Source organism: Myotis nattereri (assembly GCF_964212035.1).
Source record: "Myotis nattereri genome assembly, chromosome: 4".
NCBI classification, from domain to species: domain Eukaryota; kingdom Metazoa; phylum Chordata; class Mammalia; order Chiroptera; family Vespertilionidae; genus Myotis; species Myotis nattereri.
In genome coordinates, this window is record NC_138079.1 from 29073547 (window position 1) to 29087689 (window position 14143).

Below are 14143 nucleotides of genomic sequence, written 5' to 3' on the forward strand. Positions count from 1 at the left end.
CTTTTCAAACACGATCGGACCATTCTGATGGTTGTTTCAATATGTTGTGACCACCTTTGTCCATACCACCTGTACTTCTTCGTCATGGGTATAAAACTGTTTGGGGTGACTCACTGCACTCAGATGCCCTAACTTTTCGGACGAACATCCCTTTGATGGACTTTGGGTTGTTGGCCTGTTTCCATGTCTCCTCATTGGTTAAGGAGGTAACCGGAGGCTGTAAGACACAAGGACATGGATGCTGTGCTGGCTTCGCCTTCCCCGCACTGAGCTGCAAGCTCCCTTTCCCTGTGGCTTCCCCAGGCCCGACCAGTGGGGTGAGGGCAGGGCGGGCTCCCCTGAGCAGGCAGGGATGGGCCTGGGTCCTGTCGCAGAGCGGTGGTGACTTCTGTGTACCAGATTAAGTCCCTTGTGGACCAAGTCCCCGGAGCAGCCCAGCCCCCTCCTCCCCAACCATAGCACGTTTCTGCCAGAAACCCCTGCCCAGGGGCTGGGTGAGCTCCAGGCAGGCAGGGAGGGGGCGGGGAGATCAGATTCCAGCTCAGTCTGGTTGGGGGTGGGGCACTTCTGTTTCTCGAAGGAGCCAGACTGTGTCGGGAGCTACTACGCGGGGTGGTGGGGACCGCCGGCAGGGGCCTGCTCTGCGGCCGCAGCGCCAAAGCAGAGAGTCACCCATCGGGGGAAGGTGACACGGGGCGAGCAGGGGGCGCCAGCAGACCTGGCACAGGCTAGGGGAGCCACCTCGGCGGAAGGCACCCCGCTCCGCCCCTCGCAAACTTTCCTGGGCCTCGGACCGCAGGTGAGATCACGTGGCCGGGCGAGGCGGGGCGGGGCCGGGACCGGGGGCGGGCCGGGGGCGGGCCACGCGGACCCCGCCCCTGCGCCCCTAGGCCGGCCGCGCGTCGGCGGGAGCGGGCGGAGCGGAGCGCGGCTGGGGAGCGCGTTGTGGCCTTGAGCGCGCAGGACCGGGAGTACCATGCCCACCAACTTCACCGTGGTGCCCGTGGAGGGGCGGGCGGACGGCGACCAGGACGAGGCGGCCGAGCTGACTGAGGCGCCGGGCGCCCCCGAGGGCCACGAGCCCGACTGCTCTAGCCGGGGTGAGCGCGGCCGCACCTGTCCGCGGGACAAAGGCGGAGCCGGGCTGCGCGGGGCTGGGGGCGGGAGGGGCGGGAGGGGACCGGAGGAAAGAGTGTGGGACTGCTTCCCCGCCTCGCCTCCCCTTTTCCGGGGTCACCCCGCAGTTCCTCTCACTTCTGAGGTTCCCTCACCCCCCTCCAGCCCGCAGAGCCCCCGACCAAGTTCAGTCGCGGGGACGCAGGGCGAAGTATCCCTGCGGTGCCAGCGCTCCCAGGGCTGTGGGTCCCCCCTGCTGTTTGCCCGGCTAGCCCATCTGGGGACCATGTTTATGCCCACCCCCCACCCCGCGCCCAGGGAGCACCTTCTTTCTCACACTCAGGGTGGGGCAATGGGGAGGTGTAGAAGGTGGGATACACCCCGGGGTAACTATGGGAACGGGGGAGGGGCCTCCTGAGAATCCTGGGGCCAAGGTGGGGTGAAATAGCCGAAGCGGGTGGTTTGCCCTCTGAAGCGCCTTCCTGCTTCCTCAGGCCTTTGCTCCCACGCGGCCGGGCTGTGGGCCGCGGGTCAGATTCGACCCTGCTGAGGTCCCAGTTGTCTGCGCCCACTCTGTGGGTCATCAGCAGGTCCCTGGCGGGGCTCCCCAGCTGTGCACAGACTGAGGGTCCCCCTGGCCTTTGTCCTGGAGTCCCAGGTCGGTAACACTTTCACTTTCTCTTGTGGGGGCTCCCCCAAGCCTGGGTTCCTGCAGCTGATGGGTGAGTTCTCCCCAGTGAAGAGCTTCATCTCTGCTCTCAGCTCCCCTCTAGAAATTGGGGGGAATGATCACCCAGCCTAGCACCCACAGCTGGGCTCTCTCCGCCTGTGCCGTCCCCCCTCTCTCCCTTTGCAGCCTGGGGTGGAGGCTGCCAGCTGCAGACACTGAAGGAAAGAGGGTGAGGCCAGTGGAGCCCACAGGTCCTGAGTGGTCACTACTCTGGCAGAAAGGCCAGGCCCTCCTGGGGACACCATGGGGAAGGCATGTCCTGATGGGCTGTTGCATCCTCAGTCATTAGGGTCCTGTCCCCTCCCTCAGGTGTCCCCTCCCTCAGGGCGAGGCAGCTGCCCAGCTTTGCTCTGCTGGGTGTGGGGCTGGTCACAGCTGCTCCCTGGCTGCTTCCTGGCACAGGGTCTTGAGAGGAGGTAGATAGAACATGAAGGCAGAGTCTGTAAGCTTGGCCTTTCTCTCACCACTGCCCAGTGGTTCTGCATCTGAGCGTCAAGGATGAGCTTCTCTGGCCACCAGCAGCCATTGTGCTCCCCGAGGAGCCCTCCGCCGCCCTATTGGATGTCTGGCTCCCTGCCTGCTAGCCCCATCTTGGGACCACACTCACTCTCTCTCCAGGCTTTGTGGCTTGTTTTAAAACGGGGGATCATTTTCCTCCTGCTTGTCCCTTCTACTTTCAGTAGCTCTCGTGTGGTGCCCTGGGCCTAGGAGTCCAGAGCGGATGGGTGGCCCAGCTGGTTTCCAGCCCCCAATCCCCCTTCCCTGAGTGCTTTCACTTTACAAACCTGAATCCCCCAGTTCCTGCTGGGGGCCGGACAGAAATGGCACCTGCCTGGGTGATCTCAGACTCAGGAGCGCCAAGCGTGGGCTTTGTGCTCATTTGTTAACAGACCCTTTAGGTTTGAGCTCAGCTTGTGACCCTTGGCTGAGCTGGCATGGAGCTGACTTGGGACTCCCATGTGTTGTGTTCTATAAACTTCATGTTTCATCAGAGGGAGGCGGCAGAGGAGGTGGTCCCTGCTGAGGGGTCACAGTGCTGTTGTCTTTCGGGGTCTCTGAGTTTTAACGTAAGCTGTCAGACCACAGGCAGCGCTCAGATGCCCTGTGAAGGGCAGTGTGTCACCAGCATGATGCGGAGGAAGCCACCATGTGCCCTCTTATGGGGGAAGGTCCTGCAGGAACTGGGAACATCAAGGCTGGAACAGCTTCCAAAGGCCCATGTGTGGGGTCCATGTTGTGTGAGGTCTGAACTTAGGGTCCCATGCCAGTGGCCCTGCCTGCCCGATCACAGGGTCACTGGCGCTACTGAAGTTCCTTCATGACTCTGGGTGACCCTCAAACCCCCTAGGGAGGCACCTGGCTTTCTGGGTGGGCCTCCTGGTAGTGGTGGAGCAAGTTTGGGGAGATCTTGTACCTGGAAATCCCTGGGCTGTGGTGGAAAGAGGTGGTGCCATCCTCACCCCTCACCCTGGGTCGCGTGCCTCTTATTTCCACTGCAGCCCAGGGGCTCATGAGATCAGACTCGGATCTGTCTGGCCTGGAGGCACGAGGGCCTCTTGACCCTGTGACACTTAGAGCAGGAAGGATCCCACAGCGTCCTGGGCCCTCTCTGTGCTCAGGCTGGAGCCTCCGTGGGAGCCATATCTTTGTGAAGTTCAGCCCATTTCTGGCTATTAGAAGCCCCTAGGGCGCCCAGGCAAGTGGCAGCGTGGGCAGGTGGTGGATGCTGAGCATTGGCCTTGAACTAGTCCTTCTGCCTTGACCCCAGCTCTCTTGGCAGGCCTGTGCCTGGTGCTGCACCCCAGCACTGCTTCATGGAGTCCTGGCCCCTTAAAGGAGACACTCCCCCAGTGAGTGAAAATTGGCTGGGTGCAGAGAGGGCTGGTGTGGGAAGCAGAGGCCAAGATCAATGTTAGCTTCTGCTGTGGACACATTTGAGTGCCCTTCCTGCCTCCCCGTTCCCTTCCAGCGAGGTGAGACCTGGTGTACTGGGATGACTGGGGTTCACTTTTCCTGGGGGCTGGTCCTCTCCCTGAGGATGGACACCACACCCTGGTCCCCTGTGTGATGGGGCATTTATTCTGCATTTTATTGTGATGGGAGACTATTCTGGAAGTGGATAGGACAGATTTATATGTATACCCGCATTCTCGATACCTTCTTAATAGAAATACCTTATAGAGGGGAGGTGGTGAAAAGGGTGCTTTTCTGACTATGGTGATTTTTTTTTTTGTTAATTGATTTTAGGAGAGAGAGGAGAGAGAGAGAGAGAGAGAGAGAGAGAGAGAGAGAGAGAGAGATCAATGTGTGAGAGAAATATCAATGTGAGAGGGAAACGTTGATCGGTTGGTTAGCTGCCTCCTGACCAGGGATTGAACCTACAACCTGGGTAAGTGCCCTGACCAGAAATCAAACCCGAAAGCCTTCAGTGTATGGAATGACATCCCAACCATACAAGCCAGGGCTGAGTATGGTGGGTTTTTAACTGACTTTGAGGAGTCTAACCCTCCTCTCTTGGTGACCCGCCCCCCTCCAAGTGTGGGTGAGTCCTAGAGACCATGAACAACCCATGGGACCATGGAGTGGACGGACACACAAGCTCTTACTGAGGCATGGCCACAGGCCCTGGCCCCCAGAGGAAGTTCCACCTCCTGCTTCTGTGGCTAATGGGGTGGGACTGCCCTTGGAGTGCACATGGAGCCCTCTGAGGGTTCATGGATCCTGCAACTCCTGTCTCCTACCCCAGCCGAGATCGTTCCCCACGTGGCATTTCCCGTGGCTCTGACTCCACTTCCTCTTCCTTGGGTTGCTGTTCCGCTTTCTGGATTCCTTTCTGTGACTTCATTCTGCTGCTCAGGTCCTGTTGGTCACTCAGGGTCTCTCCTCCCGCCCTCTGTGAAGGGGACCTAGGTACCCCGATGTGCTGATCCAGGCAGTCCTGGGGAACATCACCGTTATCCTGTTGCGGCTGGCATTCTACGAGGCCATCAGCTGGGCCAGTTCAGGGGTTATGGGGCCATGACCCCAGGTTTGGAGCGAGTTTTCTGCCGAGCGTGGGGCTGCTGAGATGGTGAAAGCACAACTCCGGGGGGTTGTACGTGGGGGTTCAGGGAGCAGTGCATTTGAAAAGTGGGACAGGACAAAGCTTTCGGGTTCTGTCCTGCTGAGCAAGGGCACGGAGCAGCATCCGCCCCTGGGTTTCCGGAAGGAAAGGGATGTGTCACACTGACACAGGAAGGACAGGCAGCACGGCTGGCCCATCCATTGGGCAGACCCCATGTTTGGCCTGTCTCCTTGGGACTCGCTGTCAGCGGCTTGGCCCATGGATGTTCTTTAGGGAGATTTCGTATGAGGTGGATAGCCGAGGTTACCAAACATATATTTTGTACCAAATTCCATTTGTAAAGGCAAAGGAACAAAAAATAGTTGGACACACGAAATGGAGCGTGGCTCCGAGTGCTGGGCGTATGGCCTGTGTTTCTGCGTCCTCCGTGCACTCACAGGGGTTCCAGACCATCTTTAGGCGATAGGCCCTTTTCTTATAAATCAAGTGAAGATGTGGTTAAGGCCTCCTGCTGAGGCCGTGTGTTCACATTTGTGTGGGCATGCCGCCTGCATGTGCACATGTGTGTACATGTCTCTTTGTGCATGCATGTGGGCATTTGTGTATGTTTGTGTGTGTACTCCTGTGGGCATGTGTGTGCGTTGACTCCACACATGGCGGATAGAGAGGGGCGTAATCACTGGCATTGGGTCACATGGTGTGAGAGCATCTGTTCTTTCCTGCAGCTCCCCAGGAGACCAGTCCAGTCACGTGGCTGGGGGTGCCAGCTCCATCTTGGGCCATGAAGGCAGTGGGGACACGTCTGTGCCCTGGTCTGAAATGTGTTTCGAGCTTTCATGCTCTGTGAACAGTGTGGGAGCCCATCACCTCTTAGGTTCAGTTCTGTGGTCTTTTCTTCTGGAAAGTTCCCCAGACCTGGTCTCAGTGCTTTGCTGGACTGGACGTCTGAGCTGTGGACACCAGTGGCTGCTGCTGCTCAGAGGAGTGGACGCATGGGATTTGGCTTGAGGGATGCCTCCAGAGGCAGCCCAAAAGGATCAGGCAGCTGCAGGGCCACTGGGCACTGGTTATGGCAGCTGCTGTCTGACCTGCAAAGGTTGTGGAGTGTCCGTCATGGCTGATCCATCGTGGTTCTTGGTGCATCAGTGAGCCCTCCTGGGGGATGGTGGCTGTAGGATCTCGAATGTGACTTGTGGTACAGTGGGGAAAATGGAGTACCATGAGGGTCCGGGTGTTGGGGTGGCCTCTCAGAAGGGGACATTTGTTCAGGACTTGGGGCTGGGGACAGCAGTGGCATGGGCAGGGAGAGTGGCGACCAGGCAGGGTGGGCCTTCAGTCTTGAACCCTGGCCCTGTCCACATGGAGACTATATGCATTGGGGCCTGTTCTGCTCTGATGCCCTGGCTCTGTGACTGTCCAGAGGGTTGCTGCAACCAGGAGTCACGAAGACTGGAATTGCTCCATCCAGGTGAGCCCATCGCCCACCTGTCATTGTTCATGAGGTGGGCTGTGGCTGTGAGCAGGGAGCAGCTGACTCCACAGGCAGGCTCCCTGTTGTTGCAGTCCCTTTCGGTGATATGGACATATGACTGTCCTCATGTTGTCTTTTTTTTTTAATCCTCACCTGAAAATTTTTTTTCCCCATTGATTTAAGAAAGAGTGGAAGTAAGGGGGAGACAGAAAAATATTGACATGAGAGAGAGACACATTGATTGGTTGCCTCCTGCAGCCGCCCCAACCGGGGCTCGGGATGGAGGCTGCAACTGAGGTACGTGCCCTTGACCAGAATCAAACCCATGACCCTTCAGTCCGTGGGTGATGCTCTGACCACTGAGCAAACCGGCTAGAGCCCCATATTGTCTTATGGGCCCAACTGTCAGACTGTCCGGTGACTGAGTCAGGTTCTGAAGCCAGGGGTGATGACTGGCCCAGGGGAATTCCACAAGGGGCAGCCTAGAGCCGATGAGGCTACATGCCTTGGTGCGGGGGATGAGAGGGGCAGCTGGAGGAGCGCCGGGTCTGTGGGTTCTGAGGGCCCTTGGCAGAATGGGCCTGTGTGCTCGACAGGGCTCTCATCGCTGCCAGCCGGGAAGGAGTTGGCCATGAGTTCCTGCAGAGCTTGGATGTGGTGGTACCACTGTGCTGTGTGTACAACTCACCTCTGTGCCAGGCAGCTCTGTGGGGCCAAGTGAGCCTGTGGAATTTCCTGCTGCTCCTAGTGCCTTGAAAGGGCCTGTGCATCGTTGCTGTCTCAGGTGCTATTGGAGAATGGAACCCCTTTTCTCATCTCTGACTTGGGACCTGGAGGGGACAGGAGCCATGTGGCACCATCTATCCTTTTCTCAGTTGGCCCAGGTTCAACTGAATTTCAAGGATGTTTCCTTCAGATAATTGACCGCAAATGTCTTCTCCTCAGAGGTCTGTGGCAGGCTTACTCTATACCACTGGGATTTTGGATGAAGTTCTTATGGGGCCATTGGAAAGAGGGAGTTGCAAGGGTAAGGTACCTTGTGGTCTTGGGGCTGGTCAGGGCCGAGGCCACGTGGGACCTTGGGAGATGTTTGGCTTGTGGTCATGTGCTGCAGCTCAGGCTCACAGACCATGTTGGGACAGCTGGAGTGGAACAGGGGTATCTGTCCAGGTCGGACCCAGCAGGTGAATGGTGGGCTGTCCTTACTTCCCTGCCCGCTGGGGGACCTAGCCGTGGTGAAGAGCCTCTGTCAGGGCTTCTGACCAATAGACCTGTGGCCACGGTCCTGAGTCCTGACCTGATGACCCCCAGGCCTGGGCTCCTACATCAGGGGACAGGTAGCCTTGGACCAGGACACCTTCCAGGGCAGCGGTGCTGGAGGGCCACTGTCGATGGCTTCTTGTTGCTGCACAGCTGTTACCAGACTGAAGGAGTCCATTTGTCTGCTCACCTCAAAGCCCAATAACGTACAAAAGGAGTTTACAGCCAAGAAAGTTGGTTTATTTTAAGGAAATGATGCCAAGCCTGGAGTCACAGGTAAGCTAGGGCTCCTCGATGGCTTCCAGGGGGTGGGTTATGTGGGGAAAATCATTAATCATGGTGGCTAAGGGAGTAGGGTCTTGACTCTACTGATTGGCTGGGGCTGAGGTGGGGAGTAGTTGATCATTTTGTCAGGTCGTGGTGTCAGCCAGGGCATTCACTGTTCTATTTTCATGAGGGTGTGCTCCACCGGGTCATCCACTTTCTTGCTTTCTTGGGCCTGGGGCTGAAAGACAACTGAAGGCAAGATGTTATCTTCAGCTGGGCGGAAATTCCATGGTCAGCAGACCTGATGCTTTGTTCTTAAGATAGCTTGATGCTGACCAGAATCTGTTGTCCTGAGGGCTTAGTGATTAAGGAAGAGGGTGGACGGGCCCTGTTACAGCAGGGGCGCAGCAGATGGGACCGTGGTCTGGTCGGGGCTGCGTCTGCCGGTGTCTGGTTGATCGCTTTGTGTTGTCAGCCTCCCAGGTCTCCTGTCATCACCTCTGTGGGTATGGATTTTATAAGTGTCAGGCTCTGTAGATGTGAGACCGGAGGGCAAAATGTGATGTTCAGTGTTAGGTTTTAACTACTGTTCACACAGCCAGGTGCTTTCCGTTTCAGCATGTTTGTGGGGGTGTCCCGTAGAGTCATTTTGTAGAGACAGCTGTACTGGGGTGTGTGTGCAGATGTCTGCCAGCTCTGGGCATGTGAGGTCAGCTAGGGGCCTCAGGAGGGAAGACCCACCTCTTGGGGCGTGCCTGCCTTCATGAGGGGCCCTGTGGGACTGGGGCTGAGTAACAGTGGCATGGATGGTACCTGGAATAGATGGGTGAATGGGCCGTCCAGACCCTGCCAGGCGGCTTGGCTGTGGTCACCTGCTGAGAACTGACCCCGGGGGGCCTGGGCCCCCTTCTGGGGGATGCTGGGCAGTGCTGTGCAGCAAAAGAGTAGGCACAAAGTGTTAATACCTTCCTTTTGTGGAGAAGAGGGGGGCTCACTTTTCAGAGCAGAGAGCTGCTCTGTGCAGTTAGCCCCTGAGCTTCAGCAGGACCAGCCAGGAATGAGGCAGCCCAGCTTCCCCATCCATGACTGCTGGCGCCATGTGGGTTCTTGAACTTCCTGCCAGGGGACCCTGGTGAGCTGGCTCCTTCAAGGTGGTCTCTATGGCTGGTGGGTGCTACGAGGCTGGGGTCATGGAGCTGGGTCCCTGGGTCCCTGGCCAGGAAGACCGTGAACTATTAGTGTGGAGGTCTTGCCTGGGGTGGCGGTGTCTGTGTGGACCCCACGGGCCCGCCTCTGACAGGGCCCTGAGAAAGGCCCTGGTCCCTCCTTGGGGTTCCTGGCTGGCTTCCTCTTTCTTTCCTCCGGCGGTTTCTTTCTGAGAAAACAGTTGGGGGAGGAGTGGAAGTGCGTTTTTGTTTTGTGTGGATGGGGGTGGGAGCTGGGTTCCAGGCGGCAGTTTAGTTTCCTGTGTCTGGGTCATTCTCCAGCACACTCTCCACTTGCCTGGTCCTGCATGACTCACAGGCCTGGGGTCTCTGGCTGTTGGGAGGAGAGCCAGTGGCGCCTGAGGCCTGTGCTCACCACTGGGCGCCAGAACCACTTTCGATTTGGCTGTGTGATGCGGCTGGGTGTTCACACACAGGCCGTGCCCTTGGCCAGCACAGTGGCTGTTTCCTGGTGCCGTCTGCGAGGTGGGAGTGTCTGTTGCCCTCTGCTCGAGTGGGCACATCCACCTTAGGATGACGTGAGGCCCTACGGGATTCAAGGCCATCCCTGAGTTCTCCTTGTGCCTCAGTTTCCCTCTCTAGGAGCCAGTCTGCCCACCCCAGAGGTGGCTGTGACCTCTTGTCTCTGGGCTCCGTCTGTTCATGGCGCCTGTGGGTTGGGCCTGGGCTCTTGGAGGCTCGGAGGATGGTCACTGGGGAGGGATCAAGTTGAGCCGAAATCAGAGGAGAGAAGCGCCAGGTTGTTCTTAGGTTTCCTATTCCTCCCACCAAGGGTCTTGACCACAGCCAGACAGGAGCCGGAGTTGGTAATGGGAGCTGCCCCTGGGAGCTGGTGGGGGTTCTTGCCTACCCCCCTCAGATTGCCAGCTGCTGGTCCCTGAGGTGGGAGGGGTCGGTCCAGGAGCAGTGAGCAGCCACATGACTGAGGGGGTGTGGGGAGTGGAGTTCCCCAGGAGCCTGTCATTTCCACGTGGGGGGGGGGGTGCATCCTTTAGAGAAAAGTCTGGGAACACATTCTTCTCTTGAGAAGCTCTCAGACCTGTGGTCCCCAGTGATGCCTATGAGCTTGTGTGTGTGTGCACATGTGTGTGTGTGTGTGAACATGCATGCGTGTGTACATCTGCATGCACAACTGAGTGTGTGCCTGCACAAGTAGGTTAATGTGAGTGTGACGTGTGTGCTGTGTGTGCGCGCCTGAATGTGTGCTGTGTGTATATATGCCATGTGTGTATCTCTGTGTGTCTGTGTCTGCTCACATGTGCCTGTGTTCTGATGTGTGTCTGTGTTTGAGTGTGCACACATGTGTATGTCTGACTACTTTGCCAGGACTTTATGGCCACCCCTGGTTGCCATTTCTCTGCATCAGTGCCTCTTGGTAGCTGAGCACCTGGTACTGTCTTTGCTTTCTAGACTGTGTGAGTGTCAGATCTAAAAACCTGCCAGAGGTGGGGTCATGTCCAGACAGTGGGGACTGAGGGCCCTGAATGGAGTGATGAGTAAGTTGAGGCGGGAGCAGGGGCCTTGGTCTTTGGTCTTTGGCCTCAGAATTCCCCAGATCTCCTCAGTGTTTTCCATGGGAACCTCCTCCCAACCAATGGGCACCGGAGGAGACAATGGCAGGAGCCCCGCTGGATGTGCCTGGTCGGTGGTGGGGGAGGGCGAGGAACACACCTGCACCCAGGTGGGCTTTAACCTGAGGCCGTACATGGATATCATTATCTTGGGGCATGTTCTCAGAGGACCCTTTTACTCCCCTGGAAGCCCCGATGGGGAAGGGGAAGGCTGTTCATTCCTTCCAAAGGACACGCTGGAGGGAACACCCCTCAGGAGCAGTGGTGGTCGTGGCTGGTGGATTGTGGGTGGTCCTCGTCCTCTCAATGTTTCCTCTGTTTTTCATGTAGAAGGCGTTTCTGTTTCAGCCAGAAACTTGCTGTTAAAAACGTGGGAACTCAACCTCAAGCTTTCATGTTTTCTTGGCCTGAATAGAAAGCCCATGGGCACCCTGCTGGCCTTGATTGCCAGGCTGCTGGATTTCAGGTCCCAGAATTGATCCTGGCGCAAAGCATGGAGGGCAGCGGGCAGGGGCCAGGGGTCATTATCTAACTGTTAGGATTGTGGAATCTAAAATCACTTTATGCCAGCACTGAACCACTTCTAAGAAGACCTGGCCTCTGGGGTAGTGGCTGTGGGTGCTGTGGGGTCTGGACGATGGATGCACCATGAGGTCACCAGAAGAGACTCCACTCTGCTGAGGTGCCTCTCGGCTCCATGGGCAGACCATGTGTTCCCCCATCGCTGCGCCTGTGCAGGCCCCTGTGTGGCCCTCAGTGTCCAGTGATGGGCAGACCGCCCAGGCTTGGTGGCAGGAACAGGTGATGGCTGCCAATGTTGGTCCGGCCTAGCCAGCTGACCCTTGGGAGCATGTCTGGCTCTGAGTCTCAGAGGTCACTCTGCTCCTCCCTGGGGAGCTGTTCTGGGAGAGACTGTGGTGAAATCCCATGTTTGAGCTGGAGGAGGAAGGCGTGGGGGAGGAATGTGCTGGCTCACTCGGGGAGGGGAGAGTGTGCGTGGAGATGGGGGGGCTGGTGGAGGCTGTAACCGGAGAGTGGAGAAGGGCACAGTGCACTTGGGGCCCTCTTGGTAATTCTGTCCTTGGCAAGACTCGGGCTCTGACCCAGTGTCCACAACAGACCACCACAGTGGTCTGGGCTCCCAAGCCACGGCAGGACACAGGCTCTGGGTCCGTGCTCCCAGGACACAGGCAGAAGGTGGGTCTGCGGCCTCCTCTTTGCCCCGGAGCTGGACAGCCTCGGCTGCCTCCCACTGCCCCTCCTGCTTCTCTGGGCTGATGGCTGCCCTCTCTGACCCTGCAGAGGACTCACTGTGTTTGCTCAGTAATGACAAGGGCATATACACTTCTCTCAGGGACAAAGCTCAAGTGCCCCACAGCTTCTGTGCAGTCCCCAGAGTGACCTTGGTTGGGCGTGGCCTGGGGAAGGGAGTTGTCCCTGGTCACCATCTGACGCTTACTGATGTTGGGATTAAGTCTGTATTTCAGGGAGCCAGAAACATGGGCATCAAAATCGATGCAGGAGAAATTGATTGAGGGCAGAAAAAGAAAAAGCCCAGAGGTTGCCTGGAGGGGGATGGGAAAACTTCTGGGCCAGTGGGTGTCCTGTATCCTAGGCGTCAGGGTCACCGGGTGTTGGTGGCTGCTGTGTGCTTTGAGATGCCCCTGCCTCAGCTGGCTGGACGGGGTTCGTGCTTGGGGTGTGGCCAGCACTGGGGTAGGTGTGGGGCTTCGCAGAACGTCTGTCAGCTTGCAGAGTGCTGAAATGTTTTTGGAGTGAAATGACAAGGTGAAGATGCAGATGAGTGGCATCATGGGGAGGAGTAGGATGGAACTGGTCAGGGCTGTGTGCTCCGGCCTGTCCTGCTCCTTCCCGCTGCAGTTGCTTCCTCAGTCCCTTGGTTCTCCACCGGTAGATGCCAGCCAGCCAGCCAGTCTGTTCCTGGGTGAGCTGGTCTGTGGTCTTGTGGGCTGCAGCTCTGGGTCCTTGGCCTGAGGTGCTGAAGGTGCTGTGAGCAGATGTATTCCTGGAACTTCGTCGAAGCCTTGAGGGGACCCGCAGGTGTGTGTGGTCCCTGAGGCCCGGCTATGCCATGTTGAGGAGTAACCCATGAAGTGCTGGCTTCCTTGGACTTCTTCGAGCCAGAGAGCCAGGGGCATGAGGAGAGGGCCTCTCCAGGAAGTGGGCTCTTCTACCTGCTGCAAGGTGGGGCCACGTCCTAAAGCTGGGAGACCTTAGGCTGGGCTGCAGTAAGCACCTGCTGGGGGACCTCCTGGCTGGTGAGAGAGTCACATGAGCTGTGTGGTGAGAGCTGGCTGCTGGGCTCTGCAACTTATGGCCCAACAAACTAACTGCTTTTGTCAGTAAAGTTTATTGGAACATGGTCCTGTGTTCACACATTGTCTTCAGTGGTAGTGAGTGATTTTACAGAGAAAGCTTGCTGGCTTATGGTCTAGAACAGGGGTGGGCAAACTTTTTGACTCAAGGGCCACAATGGGTTCTTAAACTGGACCGGAGGGCCGGAACAAAAGCATGGATGGAGTGTTTGTGTGAACTAATATAAATTCAAAGTAAACATCATTACATAAAAGGGTACGGTCTTTTTTTTTTTTTTTTTTTTTTTTAGTTTTATTCATTTCAAATGGGCCGGCGGTCCGTAGTTTGCCCATGGCTGGTCTAGAATGTTCTCCACCTTGCTGTCTTTCCTGACATCAATTTACTCAAAGATCTTGTAGAATGCCACAGAAATTATATATGCCCATTTCCTTGGGGCTATTTTTAGGAGAAACACTTTGAGGCAAGAATGCTATGGGATGTTGGCTCACACCTAAGTATTGGGGTCAATCAACCTCCCACCGCCTATATGACCTCAGACGACCCTAGTTCTGAATCCCGCACCTTTAATCAATATATGGAGACCTGCCCCCTCACCACTACCTTTCACCTGGTGGTTTCTGGGTGTCTCTCTGGTTCTTGCCCAATCACTTAAACATAGTGGTTCCGAAGGACGGTCCCTCTCATGCCCTGACGTTCACAAGCTGCACCTGTCTGTGTTTTCCTGGCCTTCATTCTTAAAGTGCCTCTCTGTGGTCCCACCAAGATGAGAATTATTTACTCAGTGAACTGTGTGTTTGGCATAGCTCTGATTTGTGGGGCATGTGGAAGTGGAAGGGTTCCTGCAGGCCCTGGTGTCCAATCTGCACTCACCATGGTAGTCACAGCTGAGGGCTGGTCCTGCATGCCACTGCCCACTGCACTCCAGACCCTCAGCATCTCACCTCACCCTCGACATCCTTCTCTGTCTCCAGACCCCATTCTGCACTCGGCCATCATGCTGCTCAGTGTCTTGTTGCTGCAACAGGTCCTGCGACTGTTGTTGTTTTCCATGGCGCACAGTCTGAGGAGGTAGGCCGTGGGCTGGAGGATGGCCTCAGTTGG

The 14143-nt window shown here is 57.1% G+C and overlaps 1 protein-coding gene across 1 annotated transcript in view; it reads left to right on the top strand.

The window, feature by feature from the left end:
* The first annotated feature begins 913 nt into the window (after positions 1-913).
* Positions 914-14143, top strand: part of SLC12A7 (solute carrier family 12 member 7) — a 49646-nt gene continuing 36416 nt past the window's right edge. The window contains exon 1 of the mRNA XM_081090220.1: positions 914-1100. Within this exon, the coding sequence (XP_080946346.1) occupies positions 977-1100 (124 nt within the window). The 5' untranslated portion in view covers positions 914-976. The remainder of the gene's footprint in view (positions 1101-14143) is intronic.